This window comes from Schistocerca serialis, chromosome 3, assembly GCF_023864345.2.
Source record: "Schistocerca serialis cubense isolate TAMUIC-IGC-003099 chromosome 3, iqSchSeri2.2, whole genome shotgun sequence".
Lineage (NCBI taxonomy): Eukaryota > Metazoa > Arthropoda > Insecta > Orthoptera > Acrididae > Schistocerca > Schistocerca serialis.
Window position 1 is genome coordinate 437,369,355 of NC_064640.1, and position 23,601 is coordinate 437,392,955.

At 42.4% G+C, this 23,601-nt stretch overlaps 1 protein-coding gene across 2 annotated transcripts in view; it reads right to left on the minus strand.

The window, feature by feature from the left end:
* The window catches only part of LOC126470325 (elongation of very long chain fatty acids protein AAEL008004-like), a 355,626-nt gene that overhangs the window by 292,199 nt on the left and 39,826 nt on the right, over positions 1-23,601 (minus strand). For both annotated transcript variants that reach the window (XM_050098108.1, XM_050098107.1), the window contains exon 2: positions 3,260-3,334. In XM_050098108.1, the coding sequence (XP_049954065.1) occupies positions 3,260-3,270 (11 nt within the window). In that variant the 5' untranslated portion in view covers positions 3,271-3,334. The remainder of the gene's footprint in view (positions 1-3,259; positions 3,335-23,601) is intronic.

The following is a 23,601-nucleotide window of genomic DNA, read 5'->3' on the forward strand; positions in this document are numbered from 1 at the left end:
ATATGCAGGCAGCAACGCACTCTAAGAGGTCGTTGAGGAGACACTGTTGGTAAGCCCTTGGCTCATCTTTGCAGTCAGTTGCTCAAACGTTGCAGGTCTATTCGCCAGTACAAATCTCCGCAACAGTCGTTCAACCCTATCACCGAGCGGTTGGGCGTCGGGTGTGGGGACACAGTTGTTAACACAGTGGACTCGCATTCGGGAGAACGACGGTTCAAACCCGCGTCCGGCCATCCTGATTCCTGATCCGTGTTTCCCTAAATTACTTCAGGCAAATGCCGAGATGGTTCCTTAGAAAAGGGCAAGGCCGATTTCCTTCCCCATCCTTCCCTAATCTGAGCTTGTGCTCCGTCTCTATGTACCTCGTTGTCAACGGGACGTTAAACACTAATCTCCTTCTCCCCCTCCTGCCCTGTCAAATATGATCCGTGATGCATCGCAGTTACTTCGGCATCCGTTTTGGATAGCACCATTCTGCCATTTACGAAATATTTTAACCACGGTGGCACGGAACAGCTCATAAACTTAACCGTTTCGTAGATACTTCCAGCCTTGACTCAAAGCCAATGATCACGCCCTTTTGGATGTCACATAAGTCGCTCTATTTCCGCAATACGACAACGACTGCACTGTTTTCCACATGCCCCGAGACTCATTTTATGTACTCTTCACTGCTCAGGGTACCACCTAGCTTCTGTGGGTGTTTATTACACGTTGATTTCGGACATAGTCGGTGGTCACCTTAGTGTGGCTGGACCGTGTAGATTGGCCTGTCACAGCTGGAATATTTGCGTTGGTATCAACGGTCAAATATTTGAGAAACCTTGTAAAGTTTGACAAATTGTCTGATCGTGTACTGGGTGCTGTAACAGGGGTGGAGAAGCGGTGTCCGTCCGCAGAGGTTTTTTTTGAATGGATGTCAGCAGTCGTGGAATGCTGGGGACGTCGACATTTGTAATGTTCAAAATGTCGTGCATGTTGTCGAAAACTGATATATGATTGATTTTCGCATTTTCCGTTGTCGTGTCGATTACGATACTCCGGTTTTGGCTCACCAGGGTCTCCACTTCTCTTGGGATTCCCGCTTCTTCACAGAAAAATGGTCTGCCACTGTGTTCCATTCGCACGTATTGGGTCACACTGGTATCGTGTGCACCAACCTAACCATAGAGTCATACGTTGGTGTTTTCGTGCCACACAATTTCACCAACTCAGCATGTTATTTCAGCCTCCTTTCCCTTCACGTGCAGAAAGCGGATTACCTCACATTACTCCAATATCTCTACTATCATGTTTTCTGTGTTGCGTTTAATGTACATTCGAGACCAAGGTGCAACTCCCTAAGCCTAGTACTGAAAGACAATCCATATGACAGGTAAAGTGAACGGCAATGCGACGTAGTGCCCTTGAAGGTCAAAGCATTTTGTTCATCGTATATACATGGAATTGACATTATGCTTGTAATGCGATTCTGGTATGTGTGCAAAACATTCATTTATGGCTACCATATCATCTTCTTGTACTGAAAACGTTTTCAAGCGAAAGAAATATGAAACTGCGAAAATAGATGACAAACAGATACTGTCAGATCTTTTATGATTGCATTTTCATTAGGATCAATACACAATCGATGAGGGTCATGCGCGGGATTAGTCGAGCGGTCTGAGGCGCTGCAGTCATAGACTGTGCGGCTGGTCCCGGCGGAGGTTCGAGTCCTCCCTCGGGCATGGGTGTGTGTGTGTTTGTCCTTAGGATAATTTAGGTTAAGTAGTGCATAAGCGTAGGGACTGATGACCTTAGCAGTTAAGTCCCGTAAGATTTCACACACATTTGAACATTTTTTTTTTTTATGTGGGTCATGAAGTCATAATTGAATATTTTTTATTTGTATAAGATATCTAACTAACAAGTTTCTCTTAGGAAAAATAACTATGATGGAGGAAAGCAATGTCTTACGCTCTGCAGCATACCTTGACGGAAGTCCGAATGGTGTACTATTTAGAACTTGGATAAATAAATTGAAACTTAGAATACTTAAAAGCGAAAAGACCATATGCGTTATTTACTTTGGAGTAACGTTATTGGCAGCTTATCTTTCGTAGTCAGTGTATTCGATTGCAAAAAGTTTCTGCGAGCTGTTGTAAGAAAAAAAAAAAAAAGTGTGACAGGATTAACAACAATGCTTACCGTCGTCCAAGTCTATAGACTGTCAGCCCTTACCAATTTCAGTCATGCCGTAAGAGAACTGAACGACTTGCATGGATCCGCAACTGTCTTACTGGATATTCTCTTTCAAATCATGAGCGTCACAGTTTCACCGTCTCCTCACTTCTGTGTAACCTGAGACACGGGCACCGCAACGCGTATATCGACAAGTACTCGTTTCCCTCCTGCGGTACATTATGTACTGTCTCATGGTATGTTGTATAAACACATTCTTACAGACTTAGAAATCCATCCCGGCCAATTGTAGCCCTTTCTACTCCTTTACTCTATGAACCAAGATAAATGTTTCTCGGTACCAGTTCTCACTGTCACATCCAACTTTCCCGCTACACCACATATATCAACCTCAGGTCTCTCGACGTCCTTTTACTTAGATATGTGCTCTTACTCCGCTTACTGGATCACCCATCAGTATCTACAATTGACTGTCATCCGTTTGTACCAACATCATCGTCAAAGTGAAGCGATGACTCGCCGCCGGCAGTATTGTCAACTGCACCAACAGCATCATTCTGCATCGCACACGTTGATCTCATAATGCCAACAACATAGCATTATATGTCAAATGTTTATCATCGAACAATATCGAGTGTTACTTTATTTCAATCTGTTCCTTACTGCCTAGATTTACATAAAGCTCAAAAGCATTAAGAAGGCTTATGACGACCTGTCCCCTTAGAACGAATAAAATTAACAGTAAAAGGAAGAAATAAGAAAGAAAAAAATGAAACAGAACTCCAGCACTTTCAAATGGCATTGTGTCAGTTGATGGTTTCAGTTATGAAGTCGAGAGCATGTACACATGATCGGTTTAATTTATGCATACGAGAATAGCCTAAATTTCTGTAAGCTTACTTACACATTAAAACGGTCATGTTTTCCAACACATGTCTCTGAGGTGAATAAGAAACGCAGCGAAGGCTTCTGAAATATGATGTAAACTCAAGCAGTAGAACTTAAGTTACAGCTTATAAGATAGTTTGTAGCATTGTTTTCATTTCACATAGAAGAGAATTTGTCTGCCATGACTTACCTCGATGTCATGTTAGGTGGTTTGTAGCAGCTAGAGCCAAAATTCTACCACAAGAGGCTCCTGTTGCCCGAGCTCCTGAAACACAAAAAAATTAGATTTTTTTTTGTATGACATAGAAAACTAGAAATTTTTATGAATGTATTTGGTTAACACTCTGAGAGATAACTGTAGAATCACACTTTTCGAATATAATGAAATAATACGTAACTCGCACATTATTGCTTAAATTATTTAATAATAACAAACTGCGTCAAAGCGTTTTGTTTATTTTACTCTTATTTTTCTTACGTTTCGTGAGCCAAATGTCGCTATATAACTCACAAAATGCTGATATTATTTTTTTAAATGAGGACGCAAGTACAATTACAAAATCATGAAAACGAAAGCTTCATTAAGGTGTTTACAAATACGTAACGCATTAGAATGAAACATACGAAATTATTGTGAGGAACTCTTGGACAGACTAATACCCAACAATCTGTACAATGCTAATCCCTTTTCTGTCTAGTGTTTGCTGAGAAAATCCAGCGGCAGATTTCACGTTATTAATAACAAATTCCATAAGAGAACATACTTGAAGGATGATAGAATCAACATTTTGTGACGTTTGAACAGCAACTCGTACGAAGATGGGGAAGCGAGAGCGTGGATCATTTGGATCACTCTTTTCTGGTCTGAGAGTATTCTTGGACTATGTACGCAATTAGCTACAAACATCATGCCATAAGGCATCACCATCATCATAATCATCATCATCATCACGAGTCTTTTATTAACAAACCCTGGAAAAATGTCTCATCCAGACTTTAGCATGCATTGTGGTCATCATCTAAGGCCATATTAAAGTTAAAATGAGCAAATTAACAGGTCATATTCCAGTGTAAGTGAACATTAGTCTTGTAGTAAAGACAGTATTATGTGTTTTTTGAGCACGAAGCTGAATATGATACTTCCAGACTGCTTTTCATCTTCTTCAAGCCTCAATAAATTGAGATGTTCAACTTCTTTGACCCTTGGTTCTTCCCATGATATTATACATTCAATTTTGCGAAAGTTCTATGTCGCAAACTGTATGCACTCTGTTATACACTCATGTGATCAAAAACATCCAGACACCCCTATGTGATGCGAAATTGACCACTGTAGGTCACGAGAGGCAGACCCGACAGTACAAAAGGAGGCGGGAGTGTAGTGGCATTAGTAGAGAAGCAGGAACGGCTTGGCTCTGAGCACTATGCGACTTAACTTCTGAGGTCATCAGTCGCCTAGAACTTACAACTAATTAAACCTAACCAACCTAAGGACATCACACACATCCATGCCCGAGGCAGGATTCGAACCTGCGACCGTAGCGGTCGCTGGGCTCCAGAGCAGGAACGGCAGAATGGGTCTGTCACTCCCGACTTCGAACTTGGACAGGCCATCGGATGTCACCTGAATAACAGATCCATCAGGGAAATTTCAAACCCTCTAAAACTGCCGAACTCGACTGCTGGTGATGTCACTGGGAAGTGGAAACGCGAAGGGAAAGCCACAGTTAAATCAAGACCAGGCAGGCCTCATACACGGACAGGCTCAAAAAAAAACTACCTCTCTAGTCACAACTTACAACTAAGCGATGCTGAAGGTGGTGCAAAGAGCGAAGCCACTGGACATTACATAACTAGAAACAAACGGTTTGGAATGAATGACGTTATTCCCTTTGGCAATCCGGTGGAAGACTTTAAGTTTGGCAAATGCTTGCAGGACGTTTCGTGACATCACGTGTAATGACAACAGCGAACTACAGTATTGTATATACACTCCTGGAAATTGAAATAAGAACACCGTGAATTCATTGTCCCAGGAAGGGGAAACTTTATTGACACATTCCTGGGGTCAGATACATCACATGATCACACTGACAGAACCACAGGCACATAGACGCAGGCAACAGAGCATCCACAATGTCGGCACTAGTACAGTGTATATCCACCTTTCGCAGCAATGCAGGCTGCTATTCTCCCATGGAGACGATCGTAGAGATGCTGGATGTAGTCCTGTGTAACGGCTTGCCATGCCATTTCCACCTGGCGCCTCAGTTGGACCAGCGTTCGTGCTGGACGTGCAGACCGCGTGAGACGACGCTTCATCCAGTCCCAAACATGCTCAATGGGGCACAGATCCGGAGATCTTGCTGGCCAGGGTAGTTGACTTACACCTTCTAGAGCACGTTGGGTGGCACGGGATACATGCGGACGTGCATTGTCCTGTTGGAACAGCAAGTTCCCTTGCCGGTCTAGGAATGGTAGAACGATGGGTTCGATGACGGTTTGGATGTACCGTGCACTATTCAGTGTCCCCTCGACGATCACCAGTGGTGTACGGCCAGTGTAGGAGATCGCTCCCCACACCATGATGCCGGGTGTTGGCCCTGTGTGCATCGGTCGTATGCAGTCCTGATTGTGGCGCTCACCTGCACGGCGCCAAACACGCATACGACCATCATTGGCACCAAGGCAGAAGCGACTCTCATCGCTGAAGACGACACGTCTCCATTCGTCCCTCCATTCACGCCTGTCGCGACACCACTGGAGGCGGGCTGCACGATGTTGGGGCGTGAGCGGAAGACGGCCTAACGGTGTGCGGGACAGTAGCCCAGCTTCATGGAGACGGTTGCGAATGGTCCTCGCCGATACCCCAGGAGCAACAGTGTCCCTAATTTGCTGGGAAGTGGCGGTGCGGTCCCCTACGGCACTGCGTAGGATCCTACGGTCTTGGCGTGCATCCGTGCGTCGCTGCGGTCCGGTCCCAGATCGACGGGCACGTGCACCTTCCGCCGACCACTGGCGACAACATCGATGTACTGTGGAGACCTCACGCCCCACGTGTTGAGCACTCGGCGGTACGTCCACCCGGCCTCCCGCATGCCCACTATACGCCCTCGCTCAAAGTCCGTCAACTGCACATACGGTTCACGTCCACGCTGTCGCGGCATGCTACCAGTGTTAAAGACTGCGATGGAGCTCCGTATGCCACTGCAAACTGGCTGACACTGACGGCGGCGGTGCACAAATGCTGCGCAGCTAGCGCCATTCGACGGCCAACACCGCGGTTCCTGGTGTGTCCGCTGTGCCGTGCGTGTGATCATTGCTTGTACAGCCCTCTCGCAGTGTCCGGAGCAAGTATGGTGGGTATGACACACCGGTGTCAATGTGTTCTTTTTTCCATTTCCAGGAGTGTAGTATTGGAATGTTTTTCGTGGTTAGAGCATGGTCTCCTTATTGTGCTTAAGAAAGCACTAAATGCGAAAGAGTAAATTTTATACAATTGTGTACTCCATACAGTAGAAGAACAGTTCGGAGATGATGACTGAAGGTATCAGCTTGACAGTGCACCGTGTCATAAAGCAGCATCTGTGAGGCAATGGTTTGTGTACATTAACATTCCTGAAATGGAGCGGCCGGCCCACCGTCTCGACCTGAACCCAATGGATTCTGTTGGCACCCACCTACATAGGGAGAAACGATCATCACGATAAAATAAGAGAAATCAAGGCTAGCACAGAAAAATTTAAGTGCTCGTTTTTCCCCGCCCGCCGTTCGAGAGTGGAACGGTAGAGAGAGGTGGTTCATTGAACACTCTGCCAGGCACTTTATTGTGAATAGCAGAGTAATCACTTAGATGTAGATGGATCACCTATGGAATGAGTTCGAACGTCGACCTCGCTCCAGACCACAGCGTCCAACATCACTACCGGTACCTTCTCTGGTTTCGGCTGTTGAGTAGGAACAGTGGGCTTCATTCCCCCACAGACATTCAGAGTTCCCACTGAAAGTGTCCCCAGCAGAGTTCAAGCCGTCAAAAAGGCGAAGGGTGGACACATCCCATATTAAAGTGCACTAATAAGTGTCGGATAATTTTGACCAGACAGTACATTTAAGCGATTCTCTGTTCACTGTAAGCCACGAGTACGATCTGTCGTTACTCATTACCTTATTAGCTGCAAAGTTTACATTGCATTACATATCTTCAATTAAGGCACTTGTGTCACAGGAAAAAGAAAATGTCATGTTCATTGTGTAGGTTGACTCTTACATAGAAGCCGGCCGAAGTGGCCGAGCGGTTCTAGGCGCTACAGTCTGGAACCGCGCGCCCGCTACGGTCGCAGGTTCGAATCCTGCCTCGGGCATGGATGTGTGTGATGTCCTTAGGTTAGTTAGGTTTAAGTAGTTCTAAGTTCTAGGGGACTGATGACCTCAGAAGTTAAGTCCCATAGTGCTCAGAGCCATTTGAACCATTCTTACATAGAAGATAACAGCAACCAGCCACTTTTTATAATGCTGTTTATCTATTCAAATAGCGCCGTTACCAGTTTCGAACCGACAGGTTCATCTTCAGACGGCTAGTTCACGTTAAGATACATTTTACATTAACTTTCGCGTTTTGTTTTCCCAACTGATGAAATTTCCTTGGGGTAGTGTTACCCATGAAACATCCGCACCATTACGTTCCAGTGCAGACTGCTTGTGATCCTGCAGCATCGAAAACTATATGATGCCCTTTTTTATGTATATATATGCACATAATCTAAAGCATCACTCACACACTAAGAAGTTTCACCACATGTGGAACGTAGTGGCACAGGTTTTCCATCGGCACCAGCATCCCAAGGAAATTTCATCAATTTGGAAAACAAAAAGCGAAAGCTGTATCTTAACGTGAACTAGCCGTCTGAAGATGGACATGTCGGTTCGAAACTGGTAACGGCGCTATTTAAATAGATAAATAGTATAGTAAAAAGTGGCTGGTTGCTGTTATCTTCATGTAAGAGTCAACCTATATTTTGACACAGCCACGCCTCAAAATGTCTGTTTTTTACAAAATAGCATCATATCTATTGTTTATCTATTAAAACGCTACTGTCCAGGACAATAATGGCTCAAATGGCTCTAACCACAATGGGGCTTAACATCTGAGGTCATCAGTCCCCTAGACTTAGAACTACTTAAACCTAACTAACCTAAGGACATCACACACATCCATGTCAGAGGCAGGATTCGAACCTGCGACCGTAGCAGCAGCTCGGTTCCGGACTGAAACGCCTAGAACCGCTCGGCCACAGCGGCCGGCCCAGGACAATATTTTGTATTTAACAATACAGATATTCCAGGTTTTCACATCCACGGCCGCTAATAGGCTTCATCAAACATTGCATTTTGTACAAATTCTACAGGAGCTGTCGTCTTTTGGTCGTAGCAGCACAGATTACAACTAATAGTTTAAACTTGCAAAAGTTTAGTTCAAATTGTAACATTATTTTAAACAGCTAATTAATTACTTGACAGTATGATTCTGTATATGAAATTACGGAATTTATCACTATGTGCGTAAATCTTTGGCGACCCCTTCCCTCCCTCCTACATTTCTCTCTCTCTCTCTCTCTCTCTCTCTCTCTCTTTGGTAGTGTATGCAGCAAACACTGGTTGTCGTATGACGCTTGCATATTTTGCAACAGCTGTTCACAATACACCATTTTACAGATGAAAGCTGTATTGCATGGGATCGTTCTTGGGCAACTTCATAAACTATATCGTAATACTTACCTCTAGAAGGCTGAAATTTTTAATGTCTATTTTCCATCTGTCACGGTACACTACATGCCAGAAGTTACGAAATACGAAATCCATTCTTATATGTGAATAGACCGACTATTTCAGAACAGTATATGTCTTTATGGGACAAGTTATTGTTGCCTGGAAAAGAAACATCAAAGATATTTCCAAAGCCGGACATTTTGAAGAAAGGTAATCGCGTAAACATACGCCCTTTTTTCTACAGAAGGATAAAAAATTTTACAGAATTATATAGGCGAGTCTAAATAATTTTTTGAGATGATTATTTCTTTTAATGGACATGTAACCTACGCTTTTGGTAGAGAGATACACAGTAATTTCTTTGAACAGAACTGGAACTAACAATTGTTAGAAAAGAAATTTTATTAGTAACCTGTACAAAACAGAATCTGAAACAATCGTTTTGTGCGCCAGAAAAGTCAGGGAAAAGGGATCGTGCGTTATTACAGCACGGCGGAGGCAGAGACAGCAGTTCTATAATGAGCGCAAGATTTTTGCTGAGCAGAAAGCGTATCTGCAGACGCGGAAGAGAACTGGCAGAAATGAGCAAAAGACAGAGAAACAGCGACCCCTGCAAGTATGAAAAGTTACAAATTCACTGCCCCGTAGCTGAAACTGCGTTACTGGCCTACAGCTGATCAAATATAACGTGAAAGAACTAAAGGAAGGAAATGTCCACAATGAGAAACAATGATGAATCTCTTGAGTTTAGGGATGGTACAGTAGGAAATATTTGATGTACAACTCAATATGTAGGAGTTGGAATCAGTTTGTGAGATGGTAGCAATGTTTTCGAATTCAGAAGCAAAGATCTTTATGATTAAATGTGAAGTAGGCGGCGAGGTTATTGAAAACATTTTACACTTGCGGAAAAAATGCAACTCGCTCAAGGACTGTGTCCAGTGACACCAGGGTATAATATGTGCCTACAGAGGTGTTGTGATGTTAGTGACTCCTTTGTCACGGTCATCGACAATCAGATGCCTCTATTTTGACTCTTTAGGCAGTAACTGTGCTGAGTTGGAGAGTGTTTGCAACATACATTGTAAAGTACAACCATACCCTCCGACGAGTAAGTACGCCTGTTGAACAACTTAAGCCATTTGAAAGACATCGCGTTTTGGTCTTGCAGGAAGCTAGATGGACTTCCCGACGGATTACTGCACATGTTGGGCACTGTGTATCGTTGGTGTGTCGCTGTTAACAGCAGTTGTCTGTAGAACATTTTTACCCTCCTAGATCAGGTTCTGGACGTTCGCGTAGTACACATGCACGTCAAGAACAGTGCATTGTGCGGGCAGCGCTGTCCGACCAAATGTCATCCAGTGGCAAAATCTGGGAACATATTGCACGTGACGGGTCACGAAGGACCACTGGCAACTGTCTGCTTGCAGCAAGACTAAGACCAATGTGTCTCTGGCCAGGCTACCACTGACACCATGACGCTGCCAAGCACGGCTACTCTGGTGTCGTGTAAGAGTCCACTGGAGAATGGAATGCCTTCAGTGATAAGTGTAGACTCTGTCTGTGTGCGAAGGACAAAAGTACATGTGTACGGCATAGACCTGGTGAGCGGCTTGTTCTGGAGTGCATTCGCCGACAACACATAGGTTCCAAACCAGGTTTCATGGGGGCCATCAGTTTCAACCCGCGGTCACTTACGGTGTTTCTGCGGAATGCAGTAACCGGGCCCTGTACATTCCACATGTGCTACTGTCATTTCTTCGACAGTAAGATCACCAGATCTCTCGCCAACTGAAAACGTGTGGGACATGATGAAGGAGGACCTTATTCGCTCTCCAGGATCTTCAAGAATCATTGCTTAATTGCAACAAAAGGGCCTAGAAGCTTTGAAAAATCTATCGGAGGATGCCATTTGTCACTTTTATGGTCGTTGGCTTGCGAAAATACACAACCGCATTGTAGCCAAATGGGGGGTACACTGTGTACTGATGCGACTGCGTGGGCACCGCTTACTGTGACATGTGTATTTCATTTGTTCCATTTTGTTAACATATGCTCCTACAATGATGAAATACCTGTCACACCACTTATCAGTAAAATGACCGTGTCTTTGAAGGTGTTGCTTTCTTCCAGCATTGTATAAACTCAGATAGCGGAACGTTGGGCAGAAAATAGTCGAGAAACGTAGATTGGGATGACCAGAGGAAGATTTGGTTCAAATGGTTCAAATGGCTCTGAGCAATATGGGACTTAACATCTATGGTCATCAGTCCCCTAGAACTTAGAACTACTTAAACCTAACTAACCTAAGGACAGCACACAACACCCAGCCATCACGAGGCAGAGAAAATCCCTGACCCCGCCGGGAATCGAACCCGGGAACCCGGGCCTGGGGAGGAAGATTTGAATCATGCTCCTCTCAAATACAAATCGAGTTCCTCGGAAGTCAATCACTGTTTACTATCACCAGAATAATCCCCAAAATACTGTTAAGGTGATTTACTCAGCAGATTGTGTGCTATACACGTTTTGTTAAAGTACGTTAAAAACGTGTCTGACCAGTTCGGTGGCTCCCAACATTTCTAAGACCATTACCCCCGAACGAGATTAGACGTCAATCAGTGGCTCAAAAACGTGTTCCACCGATGTACACTTTAGATGGATAAAAAACAGCGCACTGTTATTTTTAAAATGACGACAGATAAATAATATTTGGTTAATGTTTAAGCAAATGTATTGGAAACAACTGGTAGTGAGTCTGCGATGTAATTCGTATTTCTTGCAATTTAATTTATATCCGATTTGGTATCAGCTGATGTACGTTGTAAGTTTTGCTAAAAGTTCATTCGGTTCCTCTTCAGTTACATTTGTGAGCCATCCGTGACTTGCCAGTTCCTCGCAATGTCGCGGAATTGCAGTCAGTCTTAGGGAAAATGAACTATTACATTCGGTTCACACCGAATGCTGCACAAATCGCAGCTCCATTGCATCGCTTGCCTCGCAAGAACGTATCGTTTGTTTGGACTCATGACTACCAAGAAGCTTTTCAAAAACTTAAAGATGCATTGCTCAGTGATCGACGCTTAGTTCACTTCTATCCAGGTAAACCAGTTGTGCTGCAAGTCGACACTTCCTCATATCGAATCGGTGCAGTGCTTTCACACAGATTTGGTGATAAAGACAAGCCTATTGCTTTCGCATCAAAAGTGTTGTCCAAAGCTCAGTGTAACTACTCACAAATAGAGGGAGAGAGGCTTTGACCATTGTGTATGGTGTCACCAAATTCCACCACTATTTGTTTGGCAGAAAATTCTACTTAGTAACGGATCACAAGCCATTGCAGTCCTTGTTTCATCCGACGAAGCCGGTTCCTGTACGAACTACCCACAAATTGCAAAGATGCTATTTCTTGCTGTCTCAATACCAGTACGAGATTGTATATCGTCCGAGAGCTCAACATGGTAATGCAGAGGCACTTTAACGTCTTCCGATTGGCCTTGATACGGATTTTGACGCTTCTGCTGCATCTTGTCACATCGATGCTCAGGATTCTGAATTGCTTCAGTCCTTTCCTCTGAATTATAGGAAAATTGCACAGGCCACGGAAGCTGATTGAGATCTGAACGTTTTGCTAAAATACATTCGCACATCTTGGCCTCGCTCATTGTATAGCATAAAGAACTCTGTAGTGTGCCGATACTTTACACGTCGGCATAGCCTCGCTATACAGCAAGGTGTGATTCTTGTTCAAAATGACATGTACAGTCACTTGTGTTGATCCCTAAAGCTTTGCAAAAAGCAGTGCTGCAGTTACTTCACCAACGACACTGGGGGATTGTTCGTACGAAACAGTGCGTCGACACTGTACTTGGCAGCTTATGGACACCCAAATAGAACAGATGACGTCATAGTGTCAGGCATGTGCTGAAAATCAGTCCTCTCTGCCACAAAAATTCTCCGCTTGGCTTGAGTCGCAATCACCATGGCAACGTGTGCACTTGCACTTTGCGGGACCTTTTTGGAACACTCGTTGGTTGATTGTAGTAGACTCTTAAAGCAAGTTTCCTTTTGCTGTGTCAATGAACTAGACAACGTTACGTAGCACAGTTCAGGCGTTGTCCTCTGTTTTTTGCCTCGAAGGTTTGCCTGAAGTCATAGTGTCGGACAAAGGTCTTCAGTTCACATCAAATGAATTTGAATCATTCTGTGAATGCAATGGCATACAGCACCTAACTAGTGCACCGTTCCATCCACAGCCAAAGGGCGAAGCGGAACGTTTTGTCAGAACCTTCAAGCGGCAGATGGACAAACTTCGGACCACACGCACCAGGGATCAAGCATTGCATCTGTTGCTCGCCTCATATCGGTCGCATCCACGAGATGGACCATCGCCGGCGGAATTGCTTCACGGCCGCCGCCATCGTACACTGCTGCATCTGCCCCACCCTTCTCAGCATCCGGCGCCGAAGGAAGATCGCAAGTATCGCTTCGCACCGCGTGATATTGTGTTTTTCAAGGCTTTTAGAGGCAGCAGACGGTGGGCGCGAGGCGAGGTCATTCGTCAACCTGGCGCATGCATGTATCTCATTTCCGGGCCAGAAGGATTGTAGCGTCGACATCACAATCAAATTCGCTACTGTTATGTGCACGGTGATCCTTCTGTGTCCCTTCCCCCAGATTCACGGATCCCGAGGACAGCGCGGCCACAGCAGCCGGCAGGGGGTGTCATCACGACACTGCCGGACGACCCCATGGTGACGGAGTCTTCGCCTCCTCCGCCTCCTCTCGTCCTACCGATGGAGCTGGGCCCGCCCGCTCCGCAGCAGCCGATGCCTTCTACATCTTGCTATGGGCCTCAGGAGGTGGACGCATACCCTTCTGATCGTTTTCCGGGGGACATTTCCGCCAGAGCGAAGGCCGGATGGCGGGGTACGACTGGAAGCCTGACGTCCCATGCTGCCACAGCTTCCAGACCATCAGTGCAATCCACACTCCTGCCTCCACGTCGTTGTTGTGCTCCCTATCCGGCGACGGTCCTTCGGGGGGGGGGGGGGGGGGGGGGGGAGAAATGTTACGGCGTAAAGTCAGGCGCCGGCACGCCAGTCGGGAACGAGACAGCAGAGACGGCTGTGAAGAAGACGTTACCCCTCTCCAGGACGACAACGCGCGAGCAGCGGCCTCTATGCGAAGAGAACAAAAGCACCGCACCTGACTAGCCGCCCCCAGTTCTACGAGAAGTTTCAAGACCAGCGACCTGAATAGAAGTGTCAAAGCTCATTACTTCGCTCGTATATTCTATGTAGCTCAAACTTGGAACTGTTATACTGAAGAGATTTCTTATTTTGTCTGTCAGCCTTTGCTTGCGGAACATCTGGTTAACACAAAGTTAAATGTTATCATCTTCTTTTCGTAATAAAACTCATTAATACGATTTGATTCAATTGTTGTCTAGCGATCCCAGAAAGCAGATTTCCTTAGACACCCCATATTCGACGACTAGGCAAAATTTAACGCATCTTTTATCTGCAATTTTTTAAAAAAAGAAAAGAGTAAGTAATGTACTAGTTACATAAGCATAGCGGGAAGTTTACAAAAGATGAAGCTGCAGTTCAGAAGGGGAAGCGTACATTAGAAAGTATAAAGATTTCGCGGTCCTCGCTAAACAAGGTGGAGGTAAAAGTCGTGAACACCAGGCGATATTTACGAAGGGATATGAAGACATATTACGGTAATATAACTGCATATCGTTCGCAGCATACAAGAAAGTGTTGAGATTCGTATGATGCAATTAACTCATGTAACATCGAGTAGGTTGGGACAAACGTGGGACGCGATATACTCTGAGATAGGGCATTAATTTCGCTAAAAAACGGCGGAGAGGTGGAACTAGGTTATATACACTGTAAGACAAAAAAGAAGCGATGAAGATATGATGTACGCCTATTTTGCTCAGAGATACTATTTGTTTTTATTTGCATGTATTAAAGTCGATGTATGGGCAAATGTTTATGCTTGGACATGAGCTGCAAATGGGTTTGTATATACCTGACTTCTGATCGTAGTTGTTTTGGTACTGTCTATGATTTTATTATGTATTTTATTGCTGGTGAAGAAGCTTATTTTATGTTGTATGTCTTGAAGAGGTTGGAAATTTGGTGAGAAATCTTCCATATTAAAGGTAGGCTATCAAATGTGATATTCTTACTTTTGGTTAATTGTTCAGCAATTGGTTTGTTGAATTTTGTTATATGGATTAGTTTGCCTATTATAGCAGGAGTGCACCCATTGCTGGACACTAGTCCCAGATTCAAAGATAAATTAAAAAGTTACTTAAAAACTACAGCTTCCTGTTGACACTAGTGGAAGCAAAGCATTGTATAGTGATGAACCCATCAGCACCAAAATTGAGATCATAGCCTAAGATCCACAAACCAGAATATCCAATACGTCACATTGTGAACTACGCTAATAGTTCAAGCTATAAAAAGACCAGGGAACTTAATGACATTACCTACAAGGCATATGTATTTGAAAATAACGACTTCGTCAAAAACAGTTCTATGCTCATCAGTAGCATAAAAGATATCCCCATCCCAGCCACAACTAGATTTGCATCTCTTCGCCGGCCGGAGTGGCCGTGCGGTTCTAGGCGCTGCAGTCTGGAGCCGAGAGACCGCTATGGTCGGAGGTTCGAATCCTGCCTCGGGCATGGATGTGTGTGATGTCCTTAGGTTAGTTAGGTTTAATTAGTTCTAAGTTCTAGGCGACTGATGGCCTCAGAAGTTAAGTCGCATAGTGCTCAGATCCATTTGAACCATTTTTTTGCATCTCTTGACAAAGTCAACTTTTATACAAACATACGTGTCATGGAGACAATCAGTAATAAGAAATACCATAATCGTACATGGAACAATGTGTAGAGCTGAAATCTATGAACTCATAGAGATCCTGGAGCTTATATTATCACACAACTACTTCCTGTTCAACAACAAGTTTTACGTTCAGAAAGATGGTTTGGCAATGGGTAGGTGTCTTCTAGGCCTGCTAGCAGACATATGTATTAACAGTCTTGAAAACAGCATTTTTAGATCCAAAAAACTACTGAAAGGTAAACTACTTTATTACAAACGCTATGTTGATGACATTCTCATTCTGTTCAATAGAACAAAAAAAATATAAAACCTAGCCAAAGAACTTAATAAATTGTACCACAACATTCAGTTCACTGCAGAACATGTAACACTAGCAGGAATTAACGATCATGATTTTAAAATCTCAAATAAAAAAAGCATAACTTTCAAATTTTCAGGAAGCTAACAACCACCAGTATTACCTTACATGACTCTTCTTGCCATCCAGACCAACATAAAAAAGCAGTCTTCAGGACAATGGCTAATCACATGCTTCAAATCCCAATGGACACAAGTGAAAGACAAAAAGAAACAGAAATTACTAAATCAGTTGCCTCCAGCAATGGATACAGTCCTGCTGTAGTAGATAAACTAATCCGTACAACAAAATTAAACCAACCAACAGCTGAACAACCACCCACAAACAAGAAGACAACATTTGTACATATGCCTTTCCTAGGGAAGATTTTTCACCAAACTGCCTATGCCAACCTCTTCAAAACATAGTAAAAAAAAAAAAGCTTCTTCAACAACAATAAAATACAAAAAAAGCTTCTTCAACAACAATAAAATACAGAATAAGATCATACACAGAACCAAAACCACTATACAACAGTATCAAAAGTCAGATACACGCAAACTTATTTCCAACTCATGTCCAAGCATCTACATTGGATAAACTAGTAGAGACTTCACACCAAGATTTAAAGAGCACATCGATGTACCCTGTCTTAACAACCTGAACAAATCCAGCTTTGCCACACATCTTGCCCAACACAATTATGCTACAAACAACATAGAACAGAACCTCCAAATACTTCATCTTGCGAACAAAGGCATAATACTTGACCTTCTTGAAGAAATTGAAATCTTTATCAACACAAATACAACACCTGACTACTTAATGAATGATAAAACTGAACTGAGAAATAGATTTTTCGTTCAAAATTTTTCCTTCAGAACAGGTAATCAGCCAAACAACTCTACCCCCCCCCCTACAACTCCCCCACCCCAATGCACACACCCCCTCTATTCCTCTCTTTACATCCTAGCTACACTGATGTCAACGTAAATGTCCTCCCACAGAATAAATCCTGTACTACATGTCTAAATGTCCAAGACTTCTAGACTATTAAAATATATCAGTACATTTATACACTTTATGTTTAGATGAAATAAACAGAATCTGTCTTTACTAATATCCCAGATCATCTTAATGTGGGAACAGAAATAAGTCAGCAATTCATTTGAAGTTTTCTCTTTGTTGTTTTTTAAAAGTCCATGGCCATACAAACAGTTGCAGTTCATTGTGAATACTATAACTTTATATTATTTAATTCCGGAGCATTGATGTTAATACCAGTCTTGATTAAAGTATTTGCCCATAAATTGACTGTATTATGCGTTAATGTAAGAACAGAAATACAACACCAGATCATTTGAAGTTTGTTCTAGTAGTAATTTATTTAATTAATTAATTTATTTTATTTTAGGCATTCAGGTTAACGCCAGATTTGATTAAAGTATTTGCCCATACATTAACTTTAATACGTGCAAACAGAAACAAATATCTCTGAGCAAAGTAGGCGCACGTCATATCTTCGTGAAAAGATCTTGTAACAAGCAGTAGTTGTACAGCATATGTAGCACGCTGCCAAAGTTTCGTTACTACAGTGTATATGGATACATATTTTCTAAAAGTGAGTGATGTGGTGCCAGCTGTCCGTCACAATGGAAGCAGACAGGTGAATATTAACAAAAAAGGCCGCCCATACTGTTCCATTAAGTACAAAATTAAACTTTGAAGTCTAATCGGCATATAAACAGTTCTCATGGCGATGCATTAAAGCATGTTCCATATTCTTGTCACAAAGTCAGCACCCAGTATTACACTTTGAAATAGGTGCGTGGCCTCCTGAACACCATCTGAAGATGAGCCTGAAAAGGTTCGGAAACCAGTTCATGGCATTAACACCTATTTCTAAAAAGTGATTGCTTGCATTGTTCTGCATTTATATTGAATAATCTTTCACGGGTTCTTAAACATCCGTAATGGATAAGCTTAATTAAAATTCATAGCCATAAGTGGCATTGTCATATAGAGCAAAATCATGATAAAATAGTGACCACACATACTCTGCAATATTGGGTGGCCTCTTGCGTACTGTACTTACAACACCGGTACTAACAGCTGAGGGTCGTGGCCGCTGGTTGTCGTTGGCAAGGTATAGTTTGCAACGGCGTAATGTAAAGTTAGATATTTAATCTTAGAGTATGTCTGTATAAGCTAAACTGGGTACATTAAAACGCAGTTAAAAGCGAGCTACATTTGTAACATGAATTAAAAGGGAAATTTTAATGTAAATTCTAAAGGACAGCTGCAAATAAGTGTAAATTGTCGTAGATGAGTTGAGAAACAATCAGGGCAGCAAGCGCTCACCGAAAGCAAAAATGGCTCTGAGCACTATGGGACTTAACATCTGAGGTCATCAGTCTCCTAGAACTTAGAACTACTTAAACCTAACTAACCCAAGGACATCACACACATCCATGCCCGAGGCAGGATTCGAACCTGCGACCGTAGCGGTTGTGGGGTTCCGGACTGAAGCGCCAGAACCGCTGGACCACAACGGCAGGCTCATCGAAATCACCGAGGCGGAAATCATTGTAAGTACTGATAGCCGATTAAAGTCAGAGATAAGTTCAGCCGAAGTTTTTACCAACGAACTAACTTTGTTCAGAAATAGCAGACAAATATAAATAATATCCGAAGGAATATTGCATCGTGCTTCGGAACAACAAAGGCACTACAGTAACATACTTATCCGCCGACACTGGGCAAGCGACTTTCAATTAAAACGTCTCCCTTTTATGGGAATACACGTAATGGATGAAAGAGTACAGGTTGTAGAAACGTGGTTGTCGATATATGGAAGTCTGGATCTGGCCTTGAGCCGTGCTCGGAGTGCCCAGCGGTAGGGCAACCGCTCGCGGTGAGCTGGGTATTCGGATTCGGTTCCCGGTCCGGCACAAATTTTCTTTGTCGTCATTCCGTTATACACCTGATCGCTGCCCATATTCACAATTGCTAATGCATTTCATAACAGTTATAGCCGCCTCAGTGCCTGTTGCATCGTACTTCGGAATATCACAGACCCTGCAATACCCCAAAGAAACGGAAATTTGCACAGGTCAGAGCAATACGCGAGAAAGGAAACAAGGAAACAGATTATCCCCCTTCCCCCCCCCCCCCCCCCCCCCCCCACACCGAACTGTAGGCTCGTATCACTAACGTAGATTTGCAGGAATATTTTGGAACATATACGGTGTTCGAACATTACGAAATGGCACCAAGAGAGCAGTCTATTAATGCAGAGACTGCACAGGTTAAGAAAATATCGTTCTTATGAAAGAAAACCGGCTCTTGTAATGAGTGCTGTCGACACGTGATCTCAATCTGATTACATATTTCTGGGTTTCCAGAAGGCTGTAGACACGTTTCCTCACAAGCGGCTTCTAGTCACATTGCGTGCGTGTGGAGGAGTATCTTCTTAGCTAGGCGTCTAGATGTGGTGTCACCGCCAGACACCACACTTGCTAGGTTAGCCTTCAGCTACGTCATTTGCTACGACCTAGCAAGGCGCCATATTCAGTTACTATGTCTTCTGAACAGATAATATTGTGACTCATGTACCGTGAAGAGCGACGTTCATCATTAATGGATTAAAGTTAAATATCAAACTAATTACGTCCACTTTCTGAATTTTAATTCCTTGTCATGTTCCACGCAGTACAGTTCTTCCCTCTTCACGCCAGCCTGCGTGAGCTAAAACGCGTGCATTTCGGCCTCCTCTAGTAACACGGTGTTGGCTCATCTGCCAACACTACACTAGATTCGTGATTTCTTGTCAGAAGGGTCGCAGGTTGTAGTAACTGATGGGAAGTCATCGAGTGAAACAGAAGTGCAATCTGGGGTTCCACCAGGAAGTGTCATAGGCCAGTGGCTTTTCTTCATCTATGTAAACGATACAGAATACAATCTGAGTAGCTTTCTTAGACGCAGATGACGCTATCGTTTACCGACAAGTAAAGTCATTAGAAGATAAAAACTAATTCCAAAATGATTTAGACATGATATCTTTATGTTGCGAAAAGTGGAAATTGACCCTAAACAATAAAAAAATGTGAGATTCTCCACATGAATACTAAAAATTATCGAATAACTTAATTTTATCCATTTCTGTAGTGTTTGATCCGTGACTGTATTACTTTCGTAATAATAAAGAAGAGCAGCATTCAACCACAAATCATGATTTTATTAAAATGCACGAAGCATTTCGAGCCCTGGGGGCTCATCTTCAAGTGATTTTATAGTCTACATCAACTTTACATTTCATTTAGTTCTGGGGGTGGCAATATCACGTTGTTGCTAGAAGCTTGATCTGCTAGAGCAATTAGAAATAATGCTTCATGAAGAAAAAGCTTCTGAAAACTTGTTGAATGAACAGAGTTTCGCAGTCACAATTTTTTCAGTAATTTCAGTAATTTTAAAAGCGTATTTTTTCCTCCAGAAACAGATATTTGATAACGAACCATTTCATAAGATGTAAGCATATTTGCCACATTTACAAATATTTGTAATATTAAAGACATCTATGTAAATAATAATGTAACACCTTGTTAATAATATCTGTGTATTTGTAAAAGTTCAGCATCTTCACGGTCGAAATTCTTCGACTTGTTTTGAATTGTGTTCGAAAATATGCTGTGTCAAAATGTTTCGCTGCAAATGTGCTGTTTAACAGAAAGTGTGTATTTGTACATAAACATTCATCAGAACCATATATCCACTATTACAAACAGTAAGTTACTTTTCGATTTATCATAGTTTTATAAATTTATATTTCATAATGTGGCATTTCGCAATATAACAATGTGATCTTGCCGGGCCCAGAACTAAAAGAAATGTAAAGTTGATGTAGACTGTCAAAGCAGCTGAAGATGAGCTCTCAGGGCTCGAAATGCAACGTGTATTTTAATAAAATCAAGATTTGTGACTGAAGGCGGTTGTTCTTTATAATATCCTATAAATTTTTGTTACAAGATAAATCACACGTGTTTGTAGGCTGCCGATTCAGCTAAATGCCTTGTGATTACAATTAGTGGCAACTTCAGTTGGAACTATCACACAGAAAATATTATGGCTGAGGCGAAACGAAGAACAATTAGAAAATCCAACATCTGTATCTACATCTACATGGATACTCTGCAAATCACACTCAAGTGCCTGGCAGAGAGCTCATCGAACGACCTTCGCAATAATTCTCTATTATTCCAATCCCGAACAGCGCAGCGGAAAAAACTAACACCTGTATCTTTCCGTGCGATCTCTGATTTCCCTTATTTATTTTGATGATCGTTTCTCCCTGTGTAGGTCGGCGTCAACAAAATATTTTTGTATACGGAGGAGAAAGTTACTGATTGAAATTTCGTGAGAAGATTTTGTCGCAACGAAAATTTACTAAAGAGACTGCCTACACTACCCCTGTTTGCTCTTGTGACGTACTGCTGCGCCGTATGGGATCCTCACCTGACAGGATTGACGAAGGACATCGAATAAGTTCAAAGAAGCGCAGTTCATTTTATATTATCGTGAAATAGGGGAGAGGGTGTTACGGATGTAATACGCTGGCCAGGGTGGCCTTCATTAAAGGAAAGATGTTTTTTGACGCAGCGAGATTTTTTCACGAAATTTCAGTCACTCAATTTCTCTCGTGAATGCGAATATTTTGTTGAGTCCACCTACGTAGGTAGAAATGACCATCATAGTAAAATAAGACAAATCAGTGCTTGCATGGAAAGATGTAGGTGTTCACTTCTCGCACGTGTTATTCGAGAGTGCAGAAGTCGGAAATAGTCTCAGATTGGTTTAATGAACCCTCTGCGAAGCACATATGTGTTAATTGCAGAGTATTCATGTTGATGTAGATGTTGTCATATCAAATAGCTCCTCATCCTACGATTGCAAGAGTTGGAAAGGTATGGATCTAGAGAATCGCTGCTGCCTGATACTTTTTACCAGATATTCTATGGACATGTGTGAGTTGATCTTATAAGTGGTCACTATTCTTTGTGAAACTGGTATCCCTATTCCTGATTCATATTGATATTTTAGATATTGTTATCCGGGAAGAGCATCATAATTCTTGTAAATAGGAGAAACAGCATTTCCATACCCCAATTCAATTGCGTGCAATGTCATACGATGTGCTGATGAAAATTTTTCTTACTGACCCTGTACCTTAATTGAATGAGCAGCGGAAATCACTATCAAGACTTCGACAAGACGATGCAAGGAACATTTTTCACGCATTCCTCTTTCTATTACTAATTTTGCAGGAGCGATAGGAATTCGGCGGAAAGCGTACGGGGGGAAGAGAGGAAGGGAATCATTCTCTATGAAAAATACATTTATTGGCAGCAAAATTCTTCCCTCGCACAGCATACATCTTGTATCAAGAGACAAATCTTATCACTACGGTTCTTAAAGACGATATGGACGTTTTCATGAACCCATCTTAAAATTAAACATCAGCTCGGGTTCTTTGAGTGACATGGATACCTTCTGAGTTAGTTAATTTCATATTCCCGGGATCACTTGCACGAAAAATGGTAATGATCTGGAACGAGTTATTTTACTTTCACATCACAGAGTAATTTTGAAATATGATTACATGATGTATATTAGTCAGTGTTTTTTTTAAATAGACAGATATGAGTTAGTAATTCCTACCCACCACTTTTTACGCATTACAATAATAGAAATTCTTCTACGGAATAGAAGGTATTGTCAAGGAGAAACTTTTCCAATTTGTTTCAAATTTTACTTTGCTCTCTGTCAGACACATTGCATCACATATACTGCGAAACAGTAGTCATAATGCCCAACTCCTTATACAGATGCGTACAAAATGACCATGGGTGAGCACCACATACTATTCTTAAAGCACGTTTTTGAGCCATAAAGATTTTCTTTCTTAAAGACGAGCTACCCCAGAACATTATTCCATATGACATTACTGAGCAAGATATCTCAACTTGCTGATTTATCTCTCACCAGGATTTGCAATGATTTTAAGTGTAATTGTGGCTGAAGTAAGTGGTTTTAGGAATTCCCAGATGTGCTTTTTCCAGATTAAAATTTAATCTATATGGAGACACGAGAATTTTGAAGTTTTCACACCATTTGAAACTTCCTCACCATTTGTTGATTGGTGTTGTACCACTAGATGTGTAGAAATGAGTACGCTGTGTCTTTTTAAATTTAAGGGTGGGACCACAAAACCAGTCAATGATATTTTTAAGAAGATTGTTTGCCATATCTTCTGTTTCTGTATGTATATTTGGATTGATTACAATACAAGTGTCATCTGCGACAAGAACTAATTCTGATTGCTGTACATTAGACAGTAGATCGTTTACATATATGAGGAACGATAGCGGATCTAAGACTGACTCTTGGGGAACCCCCGTACGTAATTTCTCCCCAGTCAGAATAACGTCCCCGGAATACATTGTTTAAATTACTGTGTACAACTTTCTGCATTCCTTTGGTTGGATATTGGTTGGAAGT